The 20,099-nt window shown below is 37.1% G+C and overlaps 1 protein-coding gene across 2 annotated transcripts; it reads right to left on the reverse strand.

Moving 5' to 3' along the window:
• LOC107605869 (MAG2-interacting protein 2) lies at positions 8,111-19,730 on the reverse strand. Of its 2 annotated transcripts, XM_016307795.2 has the most exons (12): positions 19,430-19,730; positions 19,296-19,344; positions 19,011-19,184; positions 18,090-18,291; positions 17,764-17,939; positions 15,902-16,904; positions 14,731-15,701; positions 13,845-13,933; positions 13,259-13,618; positions 11,873-13,082; positions 11,485-11,750; positions 8,111-11,034 (listed from the first exon to the last, which is right to left on the reverse strand). In XM_016307795.2, exons 1-12 carry the CDS (start codon positions 19,538-19,540, stop codon positions 8,434-8,436), a joined length of 7,212 nt encoding a protein of 2,403 aa, XP_016163281.1. In that variant the 5' UTR covers positions 19,541-19,730; the 3' UTR covers positions 8,111-8,433. The 2 variants fall into 2 exon arrangements, with proteins under 2 accessions (XP_016163281.1, XP_016163283.1); XM_016307797.2 differs by lacking the exons at positions 19,296-19,344; positions 19,430-19,730 and adding an exon at positions 18,758-18,858 and having other exon boundaries at positions 19,011-19,145.

Consider the following 20,099-nt stretch of genomic DNA (forward strand, 5'->3'; position numbering starts at 1 on the left):
TAACCTAACACATCACACTGATCACCTCCACATATGAGAGAGAGTGTTCAGTTAACCGGCTAAACCTCGTGCAATGACGTATATGGCATATATTTAACAATTTCGGGGACTGGGGACTTTTTTCTGGAGAACGAATCTGTCGGACGGCCAAATCTTTGGAGACCTATTTGGGGTATTACTCCATCAAACCATAATGTTGAAATTCCCATACCAAAGCTGCAAGGCCAGTCTCTTCTTTAAGATAAATTGAGAGAAATTCACTCACAGTCCCAGGTTGAAGAAATCATTAGAAAAAACTTGAGGTACTAGAGATGTCCACACTTTTTTGGCAAACTGGCAATCCCTCAAAATGTGGATTGTGATTTTCTCAACACTACATCTTAGGATGTTTGAGTTTTTTTTAACATGTGTCTTCTAGCTAGCTCTTATTGCGTTGGTGAAGATAGCTTCGTTCGTTACTAACCAAAGAAAATATCGAATCCTTTCAGGACCTTTCGACTTCGATATCATCTTGAAAACATGGTCTGACGTTGACGGGTTAAGATCCAAAGAGTTATATGTTGATCTAAGGTTAAAAGTTCTGTTAGCTGAGAGGCTCCAAGCAAGTTGGTCACCATCTTTCCAGGATGAGGGAGGTGCCATCGCGATAATCTTTTTTACTACCTCATCTGAAAGCCAAGTGATGCATGCAGAAAGTCGCTAGTAAAGATTTTTGGAGATAAATACGTTGTGAGTATAGATCTCTACCAACAAAATTTCGCTTGTCAATTTAGAAAGGGGTGTCACAGAAATAAGAATAAAATACTGGGAGTATGAATCCCAGGTCGTCTCCCAACGAGTTGCTAAAAGAGTGCTATTTATTGATCAGGAGGTTTTCCAAGAGGTTTTAGAATTGGAAAATAGAGAAATAAATAATTATAAGTTAAAACAATGAAAACTAATAGCGATTCTATGTAAATTGAATAAAAAGGTCTTGACCGGGGGAAGATTAATCGGAAGTTCTATCATTGTTGGAATTTCTCAAGAGTAATGGTAAAAGGTTGCTGTTATTACTTAGTTAACCTTTAACAAATAAAGGAAAGTCAAGCACGTGAACCAGCTTCTATTCACAAGTCCTAGTCCCCTCCCTTGGGAAAGGATTAGCGTTAGTAACTAGAGAGCCAGCCAACAACTTCCAATTATAGATTGACTCTTGAGTTTTTCAACTCAAGGGTCTCCTATTAGTCAACTCCCAAGTCAAGTTGGGATCTACTCTGTCAACATGAATGCTATTTTCATAAACACATAATAAGAGTAGAAAAGGGACATGGTAATTAAAATTAAATTGGAAGCGATTAAATAAATAATAAAATTTAAATAGGAAAATATCCTTTGCATTAATAATTCATAAAAAGCAATCCAATTGTAACTGTGAACACAGATTAAGGACATGAAAGAGTAAGGAAAAAGGAAAACGAACTATACTAGTAAAAGATATTCAACGGAGGTAATAACTCTTCGCAATTATCCAATCCAAAATGTAGTACTAGAACTATGTGACTATGAAGAACCCTGGAGGAGGTAGTAGTTTCTCTCCAAGATTCAAAACTAAAACTAAGAATGTGTGAATTGTGTCTTGAGTCCCCGCTGTCCCCTGACTCTAGTCTGTATTTTTGGGCCGAAAACTGGGTCCAAACTCAGCCCAAAATCTCCCCCAGCGTTTTCTGCACGTGGCGCATGTCACGCATACGCGTCAGGTACACGCACGCGTCGCTGTGCAAAGCTCCAATTCACGCGCACGCGCAGGTACGCGCATGCGTCGCTCCTCGCTGGTTATCTTCTTTAATTCTTGTGCTCCTTTCGTTTATGCAAGCTTCCTCTCCATCCTCTAAGCCATTCCTGCCCTATATAGCCTGAAAACACTTAACCCACGGATCACGGCATCGAATGGTATAAAGGGGGATTAAAAATACACAGTTTAAAGGCTTTAGGAAGCAAGTTTTTCAACCATAGAACCAAATTGGGAAGGAATTGTAAAAAAATCATGCAATTCACATGAATAAGTGTAGTAAAATCTGATAAAGACCACTCAATTCAACACAAGATAAACCATAAAATAGTGGTTTATCACAAAGATCTGATCTTACTAACATCCCAATCTCCTGAAACCTACAAGAAGCCATTCAGAGATATATTTGGATCACTTAACTCACTTACCTACGAAGCATATTGACTGAGACAGCCGGACTTAGGCACCCAATTGTGCTCCCAAAAATTGATTTTGGAACCATTTCCAACTCTCCAGATGGAGTTACGCTCCATATCTTTCCAGGTCGAACAGATATCTTTCGATATGTTAGATTCATTATTCTTTCTTCTAACAATGTGAGTGATATCGTTTCCACATTTGCACTTAGACCTCAAAACTCTTACCCATAAACAATCATTCTTAGTTGTTGAACCCCATCCCATCTTTATCATAAAGGCTCTAGAATTTTTCGATTTATTGACATTCCTCCAACTCAAGAGATAAGTCTTTCTTGCTTTACCAGTTTCACCCCAAAAAAAATTTCTTATAATTCAAATCAATCAAGTTACAAATAGATGAAAGAATCAAAATAATTTGTATAATATAAATAAGTAAAGAAGTTAGGACAAATTTTACCAAGGTTGCTCTGCCAGCAAGCAAAAAAGTTCTAGCTTTCCAACCATTTAGCCTTGCCTCCATTTTGTTGATGATCCCTTTGTAGGTACTCTCGGTCACCTTGGAGTGAAGCAAATGCACTCCAAGATACTTTTCTAAGTCATTAGTTCTGTAAAACTGTAGCACATCACTGATACTTTCCCTCACATTATGGTTGACATTATTGAAAAAATAAACACGGGTCTTTTTATTGCTAACTTTTTTACTCGAGCTATTGTAAAAGGCTTCCAGAACTTTCTTAATAATAGATGCTTGCTCCATACTATTTTTCACAAAGAGAATGATATTGTCCGTAGAGCATAAATGAGATAACTAGGGCCCGTCCCAACTTAGGCTTATCGGCTTCCACACATCCATATCAATAGCCATACTAATGAGTTGGGATAACCTTTTCATGCACAATACGAAAATATATGGAGATAATACCTCTGGAAGGAGAAAATTCATCAAGGGCCTCATCGTTCCATAGCACTCATATAAGTAGTGGAGATGCAATAAATAAATAAATAAATAAACTAATAAAGTGCTCAGGCATGCCAATATCCTTAAGAGTGTTTTCAATGAAGTTTCATTTAAGTCTGTCGTAAACTTTTTTCAAGTCAGATTTGATCACTATCCATCCCTTGTCACCTTTCTTACTTTTCATGGATTAGATAACCTCATGTATGATGATAATATTATCAAAATTCTGTCTCTCAGTCACAAAGATGCATTGAGTAGGTTGAATCAACTTTTCCATGATACTTCTGAGTTTTCTAGCCAGGATATTGGTAATAACTTTATATGAGACCTTACAAAGGCCAACAGGGCGCATCTATTTCAGGTTTGACATGGGCTCCACCTTAAGAATGAGAGTGATCAGCGCCTCATTGATATCTTTCACCTCTTGCGGGTTATAAAGACCTTCTGAACTAGCTAACATAAAACAGTACCAATGAGATCCTACTTATTCTAATAAAAATAACTTGAATTCCATCTTTTCCTGGTGTTTTGAGTGCCCCTGTGCTAAAAAAAAAGAATATTTAATTTCTGCAACAGAGGCATTCTCATCAATACTCTCTAACTCTTTATTACTCAAGCTGGGGAAGCCTTTGCTCAAAACAAAGGGTTAATCTGGCATGTCATTAGTGTATAGATTGGTGAAGAAAGAAGTAGCCATGAACTCTAAACTTGTACTTTCCGTAACTCAGTCCCCATTATCATCTTGGAGAGTTTCAATTCTATTCCTTCTTCTTTGCACTATAGTGGTGTCATGAAAATACTTGATATTTTTGTCTTTTAATTCAATCTAGTTATACCTAGATTTTTTATACCATAAAAGCTCCTCCTGCTCCAGAATAACTTCATATTCAAACCACAAATCTTTTTGTAGTTTTTCCAGAAAACAATTATTGCCATTGCTCAGGTTATTATTGATACCTTGAAGCCTTCTAAGAATCTTGGTCTTCTTTTTATTAATATCACCAAACACTTCAGAATTTAACGTTTTAAGAGAGATTTTTAAAATTCTAAACACAATTACTCTAAAAGTCTTGAACCATCGAGCTATTTGAGACCAAATTTTCAAGATCTGGGTAATTTAACCATGCTACTAGAAAATGAAAAGGACGTCTTCTTCTATTCGGGGCAATAGCAAGCGAGAGTTGTAGACAAAGGGAAGAATAATTGAATTTTAAGTAAGGAAGATATTTAACAGATGCTTCAAAAAAAATAATTTCCCAATCAATATCACTAAGGGCTCTATCAAGGTGTTCAAGAAAGTTACCTCTCCTCCTGGTAAAAGGAAAGCCAGAGTAATCCAAATCTAGAAGACCAACTTCCGAAACACAGTAGATAAAGTCAGGGAAAGCACCACTACTTTGTGGTATAGCTCCTCCTTTTCTTTCATAGCTATCTAAGATGGCATTGAAATCACCAATGGTGCACCAAGGAAGATCAACAGTATTACGAAGAGCACGAAGGTTCTCCCACAACGTCTTCTGCAATAGTCTCTAGGGGATCCCATAAATAGCCATTAGCATGCATGGCCTAGAATTCCTACCTTCAATCTTCAGATGAATAAACTGAATGTGTTGTTGAATAGCCTCCACTTTCTAGTGATAAGAATCCCACAAATACCAGATACCCCTTGAATGGCCCCTACCTTCCTCCACACAGTAACTATCAAAACTTATTTTATCTCTAATTCTCTTACCATGGTTCCCACTCATGTGGTTCTCTAGTAAAATGATCAGATGAGCTTCATAATCTCTCCTCAAATTCCTAATAAGAATGAAAAAATTTTTACCACCTACTCCTCTATTGTTTTAAATAATAATATTCATAATAACCTAACAAAGAAAAGGGGTCGAATAGACCAGCTACATTAAGCAGAGCATTTAGAACACACTTTGGGATTCGATTTGGATTGGTACAGAGAGACTTGCTCTGTTTGTTTATTACTTAGAGAGTGAACCCCTTTGGTGAGATCAGGTGGTTTTTTCAGCAGAATCACATCCATGCTCTTCCCCTTCACCTTTGCCGATTGAAGGGTCTTAATCAGTTGATCAGACATGAACTCATTCATCACAACGTTTTTTTTAAACAACGCATTCACTCTTTTTGTCATGTTGAACGCTTCCCTTTACTACTTCTCCAATTCCATCATACGCTCCAGCATCTCTCTTTCCATTGCTTCTAGGGGTGTCTGCGGATCGGATATGGCCAAAAATTCGATCTAATCCGCACAATTTTCATCGGATCGGATCGGATATGATATCCGCACATTTGCGGATCGGATCGGATATCGGATATCGGATATATCTGCATAATTAAACATTCTCTTTTTAATTGTATTTCTATGTAAAAGAATTTGATAAAAATATTTCTTTCATACTTTTAAACTTATTTATTTCTAAAATATTTTTAATCAAACTCTCTCTAAATAACAGAAATAAAATAATACAATATATGAATAATAATTACTAACTAAAACATACAAACAAGTAAATGTAATACCATAGTGCGGATCTGCGGATCGGATACGCGGATGTAGAGCAGATATCCGCGATCCGATCCGATCAATTTGCAGATCGGATCGTATCCACAATTTTGGATCGAATACGGATATTTACCGTGGATCTGCGGATAGGATCCGATCCATGGACACTCCTAATTGCTTCCATGTCAGGGTTCCTAGAGGAAGAGACCCTATTCTGCATAACTCTTGGAGTAACTTCAGAAATAATGGGGTACTTCTCCTGGGCTTTAGCTTTGGTCTTGAAGCCTTTTTGGGCAGAATGGGCCTAATTTTTACAGTAGGATTCTTTTTGTTAACTTGAGAATTTTTACCCTCCTAGTCTTAAAACCTTCCTTTTAACAAGATTGGACCTGCTTGGCCTCTCTTTAGCTTCTTTCGTCTCTGGGCCATTTTGAATAGTAACGTGAGAATTCTTCTCCTTGTAGGGCTCATTAGTATCCTCTTCAACGTTTAGAATATTAAACTTTGCCTTCCAATTCTAAAGTTTACCTTCTATCCTCCATCACATCTTTTGCAATAATGCGGTTATCTTTAGAATGATTATATTTCTCCAATTCTGGCGAAATTCTTTTATGTTTTCTTCGAACTAGCCTCCTATCCATAAGATAATGTCCGGCAATCATCTAAGGTCCTCGAAGAAGAACATAAAAATAATCCTTCTTATCTAAAAAATGTATCAAATAGTAGTCATGATCCATATCAATAATATTAATCCTACCTTTTTTAACCTAATCTCTATTGAGACATTACTCTATGAAATCCTGGTGCATTCTTTTGCCAAACACTTTGACGATGAGCACCGCTTTCCATGGTTTAGAGTTTACACCACTCGTTGAACTCCTCCTTAAAAACCAGGATGACCGGACATGGGTCGAAAGGCTTAGCTCCCTCAGAATGGCCACCTTCCTCCACATACCACCGATCGTCCGGATTAGGAGCATCTTCCTCCGTCTCATCTGAAAGAAAGGAAGCATCTTCCGTAGGAATTCCTGGTGTTGATAGCAATGAAGCTTTATACGAAATCTTTGTCTCTTCCTGAGCACTCGGTGGGTTCTCATCGACCACCTCCATGCTCTCCACATGTTGGTTAAGGTCCAATATTGAATGGTTTTTGACTTTCTTGGTACTTCATTACACCAAATTATCTTCTTGAGGCGAAATCCTAGCAGAGCTCCCTAGAGACATTTTTCCTATAATATTATATAAGAAAGGTTATACATACTCTCTAAAGTTTCTAACTGTAAGTTGTGAATTCAATTACTGATATGAACTAGGTTATGTTTCTTAGTTTATATCATTAAGGTGTAAATCTTTTTCGACTCTGTGCAGAATGAATACTAACATTTTATAGGTTAGTATTTAACTAGTAAGGCGTATATACAAAAACTAAGAGATGCGGCATGAATAATAGAAAATTGAAAAAAAAAAATTTAAAATTACCAAAGGCAATTATCATAGAAGACTTCAATCATAGTTCTTAGAAGAAATTTAAACTATTAAAAAGAGTCAAACATATATAATTAAATATATCAAATATACATGAGCAAGAGTGTACATATCTAAGCCAATGAGTAATAGCTCAAATGGCATAGTCTCTCCATACTCAATTAAGAGGTTGTGGGTTCGAGTCTCATATCTTTGGTAAAAAAAAAAAAGAGATTGTACATATCTAAGCCAATGAGTTATAACTCAAATGACATGGTCTCTCCATACTCACTTAAGAGGTTGCGGGTTTGAGTCTTCCATCTTTAGTATAAAAATAAAAAAATGTACATATCTACATATCATAATAATTTTTATCAAGGTCCAAATGCAACAATTGCATATCAAGTTTCGGAAGCAAAAATAACTCATTGAAAGATGAATTTAGCAACATCAGATCAGATACAAGGAGGCGAATAATACGACTTGAAGCATGCGATTTAAATAGAAGGGGAAGCTGACACTTAACATGCAAGTGGTGCAGAGACCACTACCAAAGCCGCCGAACTTTTGGAGACAACGATGATGTGGAGAGTCGTGATTTGGCCGGAAAGACAAAATGTGTGCAAAGATTAGAGCCTCGGACAGACGTCGTCACCTATCCAAGATCAAAATTGTCTTCAAGATTGGCGAGGTTGTTTCAACTCTATCCACCACTCTTGACGGGTATCGTCTTCAAGATCCGTGAGGCAGCTACAACACTATACGTCAAAAGCGCTGGTCAACCAACAGAGGAAGCTGGCCACCTGAGATTCTGAGAACGAAGCAATAATGATAATGACTGCGGAACAAGTGCAACTAGCTGCAGATCACGACTAGCAACAGGAGGGAATGAAAGCTTGAAAAATAGACTAGAAAGACACAGTGCGACCAAAAAGAAAGAGGCCCTTTGAATTCAGGGATTTAGGATGGGGTGTGTGTCCAAATTGAATAACTATATCATGAAATGCTATTATGGAGATATATAGAAAATATTTTAAAAACAAATTTATACACCAACTCTTCTACATAGAAGCAAATTCATCTCATTGGCCTCGTCAATTAGACAAGTAGACAACTTTTTCAGTCTCTATTTAGCTTTCCTTTGACCAAGCAGTTTCCACCCCCGGCGACCAACTCTCAATAGATTGCAACTACGATTGTACTAATCCATAAACCCTTACACCCTAATCTGATACACATGCTACTTTAAAAGAGCTTGCTGAAAAGAATAAAAACGGATCATGACGGGTGAAAATTGGTACTTCGTTCATCTAACTCTAGTAGGAAGCAATGGCAATGTGGACTGGATTAAACTGCTCATCTTGCCTCTCAAGCTTCCAACAGTGTTCTTCAGTGTTATACATGTCTTGTCAACAGGGATCTCATTGACCTGTAGCAAGTGCAACTGCCTTTCCAGATACCTATCGAGACTGGCCTCTGCAATGTTAATGAGACTCAGCGACTCATTAGTGTGCATGAATTTTGTGACAAGAAATCCAGCTAGAACATGCTGATCAGCTTTCACAAGTTCTGATATGAACATAGGGAAAAGGGTCGTTCTGAAAAGCAGCAATGGATTCTCAGCGTCTTCACTAGTGTTGATTCTTTTACCTGATACCAAAGCTTGTTGACATTGATTGGATAAGTTTCCAATCAAATAGCAGATATAAGAGAAACTTTTACCATAGGTGGAGTCGCTGGAGATAGTAGTGAGAAGCCCAGATGAGAGAACGAGAATTAGTAACTCAACATTCCTAATCATTAAAGCAGGGATGCTTTGACGCAAGTTATCCTCAATTGCAACCAGACACTGTAAGTGTAATGCTTTGTAAGGCAGCAACAATGTCATCTTCAAAGCCGCAAAGCAATCGATGCCGAGTGCTATCTGGCTTAAGCTCCTGCCATCATCTTCATCAAGTAACGTAACATTCGGTTTTGATAATGATTGATCAATCAGTCTCAGCACATCACTAAACCTTGATACGCTTATGAGCTTTTTAAATATTTCTGTCCAACACACATGTAACGGATGAACAGAAGCAGAGTCCCCTTTCTTTACTTTCTCGGTGTTTTCCACTTCCTCAAGACTTTCCCATCCCTCGTCCCAATCATCATTGTTCCAGTCATTCCCACCTTCAGATGCTTCAGCAGCATTTTCTCTTTGTCGATCTTTCACTGTTGTGAACAGTCCATCCCACTCTTCCAAAATAGCTATCAGAGCATCAAAGTGGGAATCATTACTCGCTTCTCCAAAGAACTTCAGAAAGCAAGAAACAGCCGAGTCTACATTCAATAGGTCGTCTGCGGTGATTTCTATGCTAGGAGAGATCGATGCTACAAGCTGAGATGATTTTAGAGCAACCAGAGTATTTGTAAACCTATTAGAAGAATCTTTGTTATCCAGCAACTGCTTGTTGACATCAGTCTCACTCTTGCTGCCAGCAAAAAGCAACTCATTCCATTCTTCCCACGGTTGGACATTGGCTTCCATTTCAGCTGAGAAACCCTTTATACTTTTACCTGATATATATTGCATAAGCTCTAACACATAAACTCTGATGGAGCTTGGCAACTGTAAATTGTCGGAGAACTGTACCATTCTTTCCCAAATTACACGTCTAACACATTGCATGACTTTTACATCACTTTCAAACTTGCTTAAAGATGACAATATATGAAACAGGTTCCGGTTCTCATGGGATCCATTGACTAATTCCTGCAGAACAGCTTCCAGAATATCCAAATAGAAATGAGGAAGATCTTGGGAACCTTGGCCAGAATCAGAAGCTAAACCTGATTCTGACGATGCAACAGAAAAAACCTCAGCAACGGCCCCATACCCACAGCCAGAAAAAATCATAGCTTTGCAGAAATTATAAATTTCTAAAGTAGACTCGCCACTCAAACCACACTGGACATAGCCATAAATACTTCCCCATCCCTGACTTGGTGAGATTATATCCTCCATCACCAATTTCATAAAAGCTTTCAGACAACTTATTAAACACACTGGATTGAAGCAAACAGTTTCTCCTGAGCTTTCCTCCAATGCAACTTCTTTCATATCATCTGCCAGTCTCATCCAGAAGTCTAGAAGAACAATAAGACAGTCTTGCCATGTTGAATTGTCTGGTATGAATCCATAAGAACTGTAAAGAGGAATGATTATAGTGAAGTACTTCTTCATGATCCCCAAAGCATCAGACTGACTCAAAAGTCTAATGTATGATCGGCATGAACCATAGCTGTGCTCAAGCTTACTTATGAAGCTTTGAAGGTACTCAGGCGTTCTGCCACTAGATTCATTTGCAGCTTTGCTCTCCAAATCACTGAGCAAATGCAGGATGTAATGCTTGTAGACATCCTGCCATGACATGAATCCCTCGGGCAATGAATCGCCGTAAATATTTGCAAGAGTCTGTACCATTTTTGACAAAGCTGACAAGCTACTGTCGTCTATACATGCATAAACTTCCTCACTAAAACACTCAAAATTCAAACCATGTAAACCAGCTATATTTTTGAAGTTAAGATTGTTAACAAATGATACACGTTTGCACTCTTGCTCAATGACTCTGTAATAATGAGCAAACCTTAAATCAGAATTTTGATGATCATGATATGCCATTGGTGATGAATCTTTGGTGCTTTCCAGCTGCAAGTAGCACTCTGCCAACAGGCCATACACATAAGCAAGCCGGAGTTTGTTGCACCCATCAATTGCTGGGTATACAATTGATGAAATGGTTTCAATGGTATTGGCTCCATTGTCAACTACTTTTCCTTTACAATCTGCAATTTCAGCTGTAATATCATCATTTGTCCAAACATCAGAAACAAGGACAGCACTTAAGTATTGCAATAGCACCTGCAATTAACAAAGAAATAATGAGATTATCAACTGATCATTCAGACAATATCTTATATAAAAAAGACATCCCGGTGCACAAGTATTCCGCATTGACGCAGGGTCCAGGAAAGGGCCGCACTCAAAAGGTGTAATGTATGCAGCCTAACTTGATAATTACATCATTGGCTATTTCCACACCTTCAACCCGTGACCTTGAGATCACATGGAGACAACTCAACCGTTGCTCCAAGGCTCCCCTTCAGACAATTTCTTATATATATATAAGTTGATCTAAAGGCGGAAGCAATTAAACTTAGGCCCCAAAACAACTTTTATACAAGACCCCCCTTCATGTGAAGGCTTGTTAAAACATAGGTGTAATAAAGATAATGGTTTCATACTTTCATCGTAATAAAGACATATTTCCTTATGATACATATTTCAGGATATTCTAGCAAATCCTCATACCTCAGTACTCTTTAAGCCATAAGTATCAGCCAATTTTAAAATGTCCTTCAGAATGTGCTTTTTCTCCATTTTTACTGACTCAATGAGATTAAGAACTACATTCTCAATATAAATGGAATCCCCAGACAGAAAACGCTCTGTTTCAACCCCAGGAATTATCTTTTGTAGTGCTCTGGAATGATCAGTCAGACGCTTTTGCTCTTCTAGTTTCAGTTTCCACTCTCTCCAAAATGAGGACTGTACCTTGCCAAGCTTATCTATTTCATCTGAAAGTAGAATAAAATATAAGTTGGAATGATGTATTTGCTACAAATACCAATTGCCACAGCAGAAATAAATGAACGGGGAAGAATTAAGTTCATAACCAATGCAAGCATGATAAACTTACCAGAAGTGGGTGATGCATGCTTTTCCTTAAACCTCATCTTCAATAGCTCCTTCCTCTGAATAGGATCAGTCCCTATTCCAGAATTGTGTAATAAGCTGTAAGCCATCCCAACATTCATGATGCTACAAACTTGCTGGTAATCTTTTCGTATTTTGAGCTGTTCTTCTATAATTTCCACTCCATTGAAAGCATCAAAAAGATTCAAAAGATAAGAACACCCAATTATATCTTCTTCTTCAGTAACTGGTTGCTCCATAACTGATTTTGCTAGAGAAGCAATCAGATTGTCTCTAGGGGAAAATTCATTTCTAGCCAACCAGGACAAAATGATCACCACAGCCTGTGTTCTGATGTTCAAATACTGCTTCCCAGTTATGAATTTTGTATCATGTTCTCCTTTCTTACTCAAGTCAAGCAACCAAGGGAGTTGTGAAGCAGCAAAAGACAGAACTTTTACATTTTCAGTCAAGGACGATGCCCAATCTGCTTGATCACCAATAGCTAAGCTTTTAGCAACAGCAGAAAGCTCTTCTTTAATTTTCTCAAGATGAACATCCTGATTGTTGGTATTCATGTCATTAGACGCTTGAAAGCAAATATTTTGAATGCTTTGTTTGGGAAGTGAGTTAAAAGACGAACCCTGTAATGAAAATCTTGAAGAATTTGTCCCTGTCGAAATCATTAATGTTTCACACTGGCCTTGCAAATCCAAGTCTTTCCATGCATGGAGAAGCTCCCCAATGGATTCCTCATCACAGTAGCTCAAAGCAAAGCCTAAAAGTTGCTTTCTAGAGTCTACATCCATATTTTCAAGAGCAGGACCTCTTGCAATTGCAGCACATAAATCCCATACGTAACCATGCCCCTTGCGGGCCAAAACAAGACAAAGATCAAATGCCAATTGCAAATCACCTGAAACTGCAGCTTCTCTAGCAATAGCTTCCTCAACAGCTGCTATTTCATCTGCAGACCTCAGGCCAAGAAGTCTAGCAACTTCAATAAGTTCATCAACATGAAAATATGCTCCAGTTGGACTTGTGATTGCCATTTTCACAATCTCCATAGGATCCTTTATTTGCCTGAACTGCATGGGCAGAATGTTCACCCCAAGGTTGGGAAGCTTAACTGTAAGTGCATCAATAATATCTGCCTCTGCCTTGACATTTGCACTATTTGGATATAGGTTAAGGCATTCTCTAGCATTCCAGATCTGGAACAATTTACAGCACCGTAATTAACCAATTCATGCAGTTGAGATCATGTAACAAAAAAAAATGCACAGTTCCATCTATTATCCCATTTATGGCTTCAATAGCATGCTTTGCATTGGGAACAAGTCTCAGACATTAGATGTTAGAATTACTATGTTGTAATAGAAAATCTTACTTCTGAACAAGAAAGACTTGAAGCTGAGAAAAAGTAATCCCTAGCTGCTTGAATGACAAGGCTTTCTGCCTTCTCCGATGCCAAAGAAACTGAACTCGTACCCTTCAAGTAATTTCTTGCAAGAGAGAACTTCCCAGCTTTGAGCAGCCCTCTGCAAAATTCAACCAAAATATACTCCAGGTCCAGGAAAGGAAATGCTTTTTCCCTCAAGTATTGCATATCACGCCACATAGTGGCCCATTCACTATCAGATCGGCTAGGTTGACGGCGAATAAATTTAGATAGAATAAGGCGAATGATCTGTTTGACACCCTTCTCATCTGATTCAGCCTCCACAAAAAAGTTTAATGGCTTTGGGACCTGTATCGATACAAAAGACAACACAATAAAATAAGTACATAACATATGGCTAAAACAATATATTGAACTTTATAACCATGTTGCCAAATAGTTAAGTGGCAAAAACAGTACCAAGCAACAATTTCGTAATCCGGACCATGTTGACATACACATTTCCATTGACATACAAATAACCATAAAGTATGCCAGTTTGGAGTTACATAGCGAGAAAGGAGAAACTACCAACCTGGTAGAATGCCAAGAGTCTCCCAGCTTCAATATGACCTTCAGCAAGTCTAAGTCTTCTCTCAAGGTTCTCTATTTGAATTGTAGTACCTGCGCAAGAATACATATTTTAATGTAACCAATGATTAATATTAGATACCAAATCATATCTGCAAGAATTCACTCAATGGCACATACTAGCACAGGCACATATAGATATAAGATATGAATAGAAATGTCTTGGAACTTGGTAAGTTTTGGGATCCAAAGGATAAGTACCCAGCTTAAGAACACAATGATATCACAATCAAATATAAACTAAAAGGAGGCCATGGTACATAATGGTTTATAGGAGGACAAATTTTGTTGACACTGAAAGATATTGGATGCACATGTGTCAGTCGGTACTCACTGGTTGATAGAAGATACATGGCATAGGACCATGGAAGGCAATCAATTAAGCAAAACCATGTAAATAATGTTTTATCAAAATTTGAAAAATAGTGAAATTTTGATTTCAAGATAATTGTCGGAATATAAGTCTTTAGATTTCCCAAGAAGCCATTAGATAGCTCTTAACAACAGCCAAATCATGGACTCAAACGAAGGTGTTAAATGATGGCAAGCAGGTGTGATAGATGTACTAGCAGAAAAATGAACAAATATAGTAACAAAAAAAAAGTGGTTAACAACATTTACGAAGGGGAAAATTGATTAACCGAATAGAGTTAATTAACTACAGTCTGGTAGTTGTGTCAAACTGTAAATATATCACCAGCAACCCCAAGTATATGTTTGCCCCTTTGATATTTTTATTTAATTATTCTAGTGAAACCCTAAGAAATATTGAGTATAAATGAGCAAAATTATAGAGCTAATTACCATTATGATATTAGAACCAAACTCACCATGTAGCGGAGGTAATTTAGATAGAATGGATGCCATTGTACTCCACCTATCTGTAACTGTGGACAAATATATGCATTGCAAAGCACAGTCAATAGCTTCAACATCACTTTTGAAATAGGCATTACTTTGGAAGTTTCTGCACCCTTCCTCAATAACCACCAAGCATATGTTCAATTTATTCACCAAAGCAGTTTCTGTCAACCATCTCACCAGAAATGATTTCTCTATATTTTGATTTGCAGAATCAAGAAGACTAATATCTCCGCTTAGAGATACCATGTGAAGCTTTCCATGCATAAAAGGAATAGCTCTATTGCGTAGTCTTTCATTTACATTCTCCTCTTTGACTCCCTTAAGCATAAATTTAAATTTATCATAGTCCGACAACTCTCCCCACTTGGCAAGACTCATATTGGAGCTTGTTTCGCCATCACTGTCATCAGAATAAATAATTTGATACAAGTATAGGACATCCTGATGGAATTGCTGCAACTCAGATAAACCTTTGTGAAGAGCAAACTCAAGAAAGCTTAAACAATTATCCAGCTGCCCACTGAAATCATCCATGAATCTAGCTCTTGTTTTATACCAATTGGTGAGCTCATCAATGGATGGCCAAAAAGTTCCAAGAAAATGTTTAACAAGTGGTTCAGTTTTGACTTGGATTTGAATGTCATGGCTTTCAACTGATGTGTTAATGAAACAAACCATCTTCTCACATTCAACCCAATCATCTTTCCTCACTGCAACACCAGCAGGAGGAGATCTCCCAGGAAGAAGCTGCACATATGTTTCGGCAGGAACTGTTTCTGGGATGGCAGATAAAATTTCCAACATAAATGGAGATAAAGAATATGGATGACGCTTAAACAGCAAATTTAAGGCACCAATTTTTCCGCTTTCAGCCAGTGCTACAGCAGCTTCGCTAATAGGCATAACACGAAACTTGCCATATTCCTGCACAGAAAACCTGCAGAAAACTGTGTCAATGAACTTTGGGTCAGTGGAAACCATCAGAATTATTGAACAATCACAAAACTTAAACATCCTATTGTTTGTGATTGTGGTGATCAGTAATTACATAATGCTTGTGCTCAAATATGTTTTTTTTTTTGGGAGGGGGAGGGGAGTCTAATTTAACAAAATTGACTTCTATTACTTTTAGCATACCTTCCCATGTTTACTCCGAGAAATGTTTCTAACCTATCTCTAAATTGCAAAATTCGAAGTCTGGCCAAACGAGCATTCCATACTAGAGTAGAAGTATGATCATCTACTTCTGAGAATCTATAATGGTCAGTGATGTGGAGACCATAATCCAGTAAAGCTTTCACAGCATCTTCTGTAGGTCCAATTCTATCAACACATTCGGAAAGTACAAACTCTCTATCCTTAATACTTGACAAATATTTATTTATTTCATTTAATCCTTGACTAGAATTCAACCATTGTGACTTCAGAACTTCATCTTTATCCAGTCCATGACTATCAGCGAAATCCAGAGCATCATGATATCTTTTCTTGCTAATCAATATACTGTACATTTCAGGGACAGATTTCTCAGAAAAAGTAACAAGGCACCAGAGCAACCTAGAAAAGTGAAACTGATTAAGCCTATCTTCAGTGATCCACTCTATATGTTGTAACTCATCTGTTGATCCAACATCAGAAGGATTAGATCTTTCTTGAGATGACGGAGTTGCTAACAGAAAAAGACATCCCTTGTATTTTGGTGCACCTTCTACAACAGGCAAAAAGTATGCAGGACCCTCTTCCTGAACTTTTGAACCATTTAGGATGTCAATCAATGAAACAACACCATTCCTTTCTACAACAGCAAGGATATGGTCACTCCACCACATAAAATCCATAAGTCCCACAGAGGACCTACTCCCTCCAACTGATAAATTATCAAACATTGATGAATCGTCTAGCTCCCCCAAGCAAAGCCGAGATAGCGTGAAGCCTTCTCTGTCCAACTTAAAAATATGCAAGCACCCTGTCAAATCCAGTGTAGTAATGAATGTACCTTGTGGTGAGATTAGCACCTTTGGATATGTTAGTTGACCTCTGTAATCTTTTGGTTTTACATATAATCCCTTAAACTGCAAAGAGGACAACTGCTCCAGTTCTCTACTTGAATTTGTATGCCAAAGAGAAAGATGGCAAGACCCTAGAGATAAATGCATAACTAATTAGTGAAGAACTTTGTCAAACACCAGTTGCAGATCAAGACATGTAAAAAAATAATAATTCAATTGCCTCTTCTCCATTTCCAATAACTTGTGTTACTAGAAAAGAAATAGTACTAGGATATCAACAAACTCAAGATAAGAGGATAAGGCATACAAAGTTCAGTGATAAATTAATTCATTTTTGTGACCCAGAAAAAAAAAGGGGGGATTTCAAAGGCATGAAATCAATGAAATTGATTACCAAAAATAAAAAAATAATAATAATTTGAAATTTAAAATAAAACCATACGACTGAGTACTTAAGAATACATTGGCCTTCACCTTTACAAACATGTGTGATATAACACATATTTTACTGCATATATGTTGAAAAAAGGAGGGAGGCGAATAAAACAAAAAATTCGCTTTTCTTACGTTCAAAGGATCAAAATAAGAACTATATATTTTTTTTCCAAAAAATTGAAAGAAAGGATATCAAATATATACAGAGAAGACAACAACAATATGTAGTTTAATCATAAAAAGCTTATTTAAACCAAAAACAGAGAAAGGAAGTGAGTTTAATGCAGCTTTTAAACAATTGAACCAAAAGGTAATTTTTAGCACACAAATGTTTGTAACCCAGAGAAACTTTATTCAGATTTCAGAAGTATGTATTAAATGTCCTTTTCTTAGCTTTATTTCAATTGTTAAGAAAGAAAGACTGAAACCAATCAGGTGAAAAGTTTGCTTATGGAATTAATAAAAGTGATAGCCAAAATTCATCTATTTAAATAGTATAATGTATTTCTTAAAACACAACAAATCATATATAACAGAAAATAACCAAAATCGTACCAGAGTTCTTGTGAACAGCCACCAAAAAGTTAAGTTCATGATGACGGTCAAAGCAGAAAATATTGCTGCAGAGATTTTTCCTGTGATAAGAAGTATAATTGGGAAAGGTATATCCACTTTGTCCATAACTGAGCTCAATTTGTTGAAGTGAACCATCAGATGTAATGACAGAGAACCTACATCAAAAGAGAGAGCAAAAAATGTTCATATTGGCTTTCCATTGGCTTATTTAGTTCCCAACATTACCCGAGAAAGTGTTCAAGTAGTCATACTTCAATTTTTCTACAGAATATTAAAAGCAAGGAACACAGAAATGTTGAACTTACATGTAAGACTTGTGCTCATCTGACTCATTTTCAAAAGATAGGCCAACAATTGGTGAAGATATTTTCAAATGCTTCTTCACAATTTCAGCTATTACTTCACCATTGAATTTGATAAAATATAGCGTATCAGTATCATCAGCAACCCCAAGAATGTCATCATCTTCAGACCACACTCCCATACTAAATGTACCAAGGCTGCGACCTAACAACCCAAATCCATATCAGAAGCAAGTTTATAAAGACAACAGACAAGTAATCAGGTATAAGTTAATTTCTAACATCCTTTATCCAGGAGGAAGGAATTCATTAAAAAATGAATAAACATATCCAGAAACGCTATCAAGGCATAAAGCTAATGGAAACACTACACAGTCTACACAAACTCAAGATTTGGATAAAATCCTTCATTGACACAAGCAAGAGTTCATCCATTTTTCTAGAACTTGCCATCTGTTTTTTTATGACTGTCATCCATCTCTTAGGAAGAACCTCAGGGGTGCTGCCATCCATTATTTGCATGTAAAAAATCAACATATATTACAGAAAAATAGCATTATGTAATTTATATTGGCAGAGAGATAAATGCTGCTAGTCACTTCCTAACAAAATTCTATAGGACTATCATGGCATTACAAAAGGTACAAATCCCAGATTTTGCGTGTTATTACCTATGACCTCTCAAAATATATGCCTTGGTCCTCTCCCCTTATATCACCAATGCATAACTTAAACATTGTTAATTACTATAGAAGCCTCATCATTCCATCACCTACAAAATTTTTTATATACATAAAGTTCACGTACATCTACAACAAAATTTTCTAAGCTGAAATCACACAACACGATCAAAGAAACTAATAATATCCGCCAACAAACACTCCAAAAGAGCACAATAGTTTAGAGGAGAATAAAGATAATTACCGGCGAAAATGCCGCAAGGCACTTGATAATCATCGTCTTTACTGAGAACCGTTATCCGGTTCCCGGCGGCGACCGCAACGTGTTTGGCGGTAGGGGAAACAAACAGCGACACCAATCTCCTGAGCTTCTTCGGCTGATTATACTCCGTCCACTTCTCCTTCAGCTGACTCACACCTTATAACACAAAACCACCGCCAAATAACCGTAAATAGAGATTCAGCAAGCCAAAAACGAACCAGAACTAAAGCCGTTAGGTGATTCGAGGGGAAAAATGCAGAAACGTACCTCGAACCGAAAGCAAAGAGCGGAAGCTCCCTGCAGAGCCATCATTGGCCTGAAAATTGGAGAAATGGAATGAATTGAGATGATCCAGAAGATTAGAGCATAAATCGGTAGAGAAAAGAAGAGATCTTCGTCACCTGGCGTTGCGGAGGGTAATTTGGAATTTGCAGTGTAGTAGTAGTAGAAGAAGAAGACGGTGATGTGGAAGAAGAAGCGTGGCGTCGCGTCTCGTAAAGCGGGAACTCCATGTGGAAAGTTTTGCAGCAGCAACTGTGCCTTAGAAACTGCACCGCATTCGAGCGTGTGTGTACTGCGTCGGCGCGTAGCTACCAATATTGTATAGATTTGTGTGTTCCCCAGAGAGAGGGAGAAGACGACGCAGAAAATGGCTTCAGCTTCAGTTCTTCCTCGCCTTGGTCCCCAAAAAACAAAAAAAAAAAATTAAATATTTTTTGAAAAATATCTCGAGATTGAAATAACATTTTTTAGGTTTTTAAATACAAATTCAATTCGATCAAGTGCTTTTTGCTTTTAAATTTTAATTAAAATTGTTAATGTACTTATAAGCTGATGATAAAATTGTTAAATAGGATATTTTTTTATGCGAGCTAGCTTAACTTTAATATAATTGAAATAAAAAGATTAGTATAAATATTTTTATATGGTTTTAAATTAAAAATTTTATATATAAATTATAAATAAAAAAATCTAAAAAGTTTTTAAATAAACAATATAAATAGACAATTTTTAATAAAAAAATTCTTATTGTACTTACAAACTGAAAGTAAAACTATTAAATAGAATATT

The sequence above is a fragment of the Arachis ipaensis genome, chromosome B07 (assembly GCF_000816755.2).
Source record: "Arachis ipaensis cultivar K30076 chromosome B07, Araip1.1, whole genome shotgun sequence".
NCBI lineage: Eukaryota > Viridiplantae > Streptophyta > Magnoliopsida > Fabales > Fabaceae > Arachis > Arachis ipaensis.

Coding starts and splice junctions, on each gene's coding strand:
- LOC107605869 (XM_016307795.2), bottom strand. CDS start 19,540: ATGGAGTTCCCGCTTTACGAGACGCGACGCCACGCTTCTTCTTCCACA. Junction 13,619..13,844: donor GACTCTTGGCATTCTACCAG/GTTGGTAGTTTC, acceptor GTATCGATACAG/GTCCCAAAGCCATTAAACTT. Junction 11,751..11,872: donor GCATGCATCACCCACTTCTG/GTAAGTTTATCA, acceptor TTCTACTTTCAG/ATGAAATAGATAAGCTTGGC.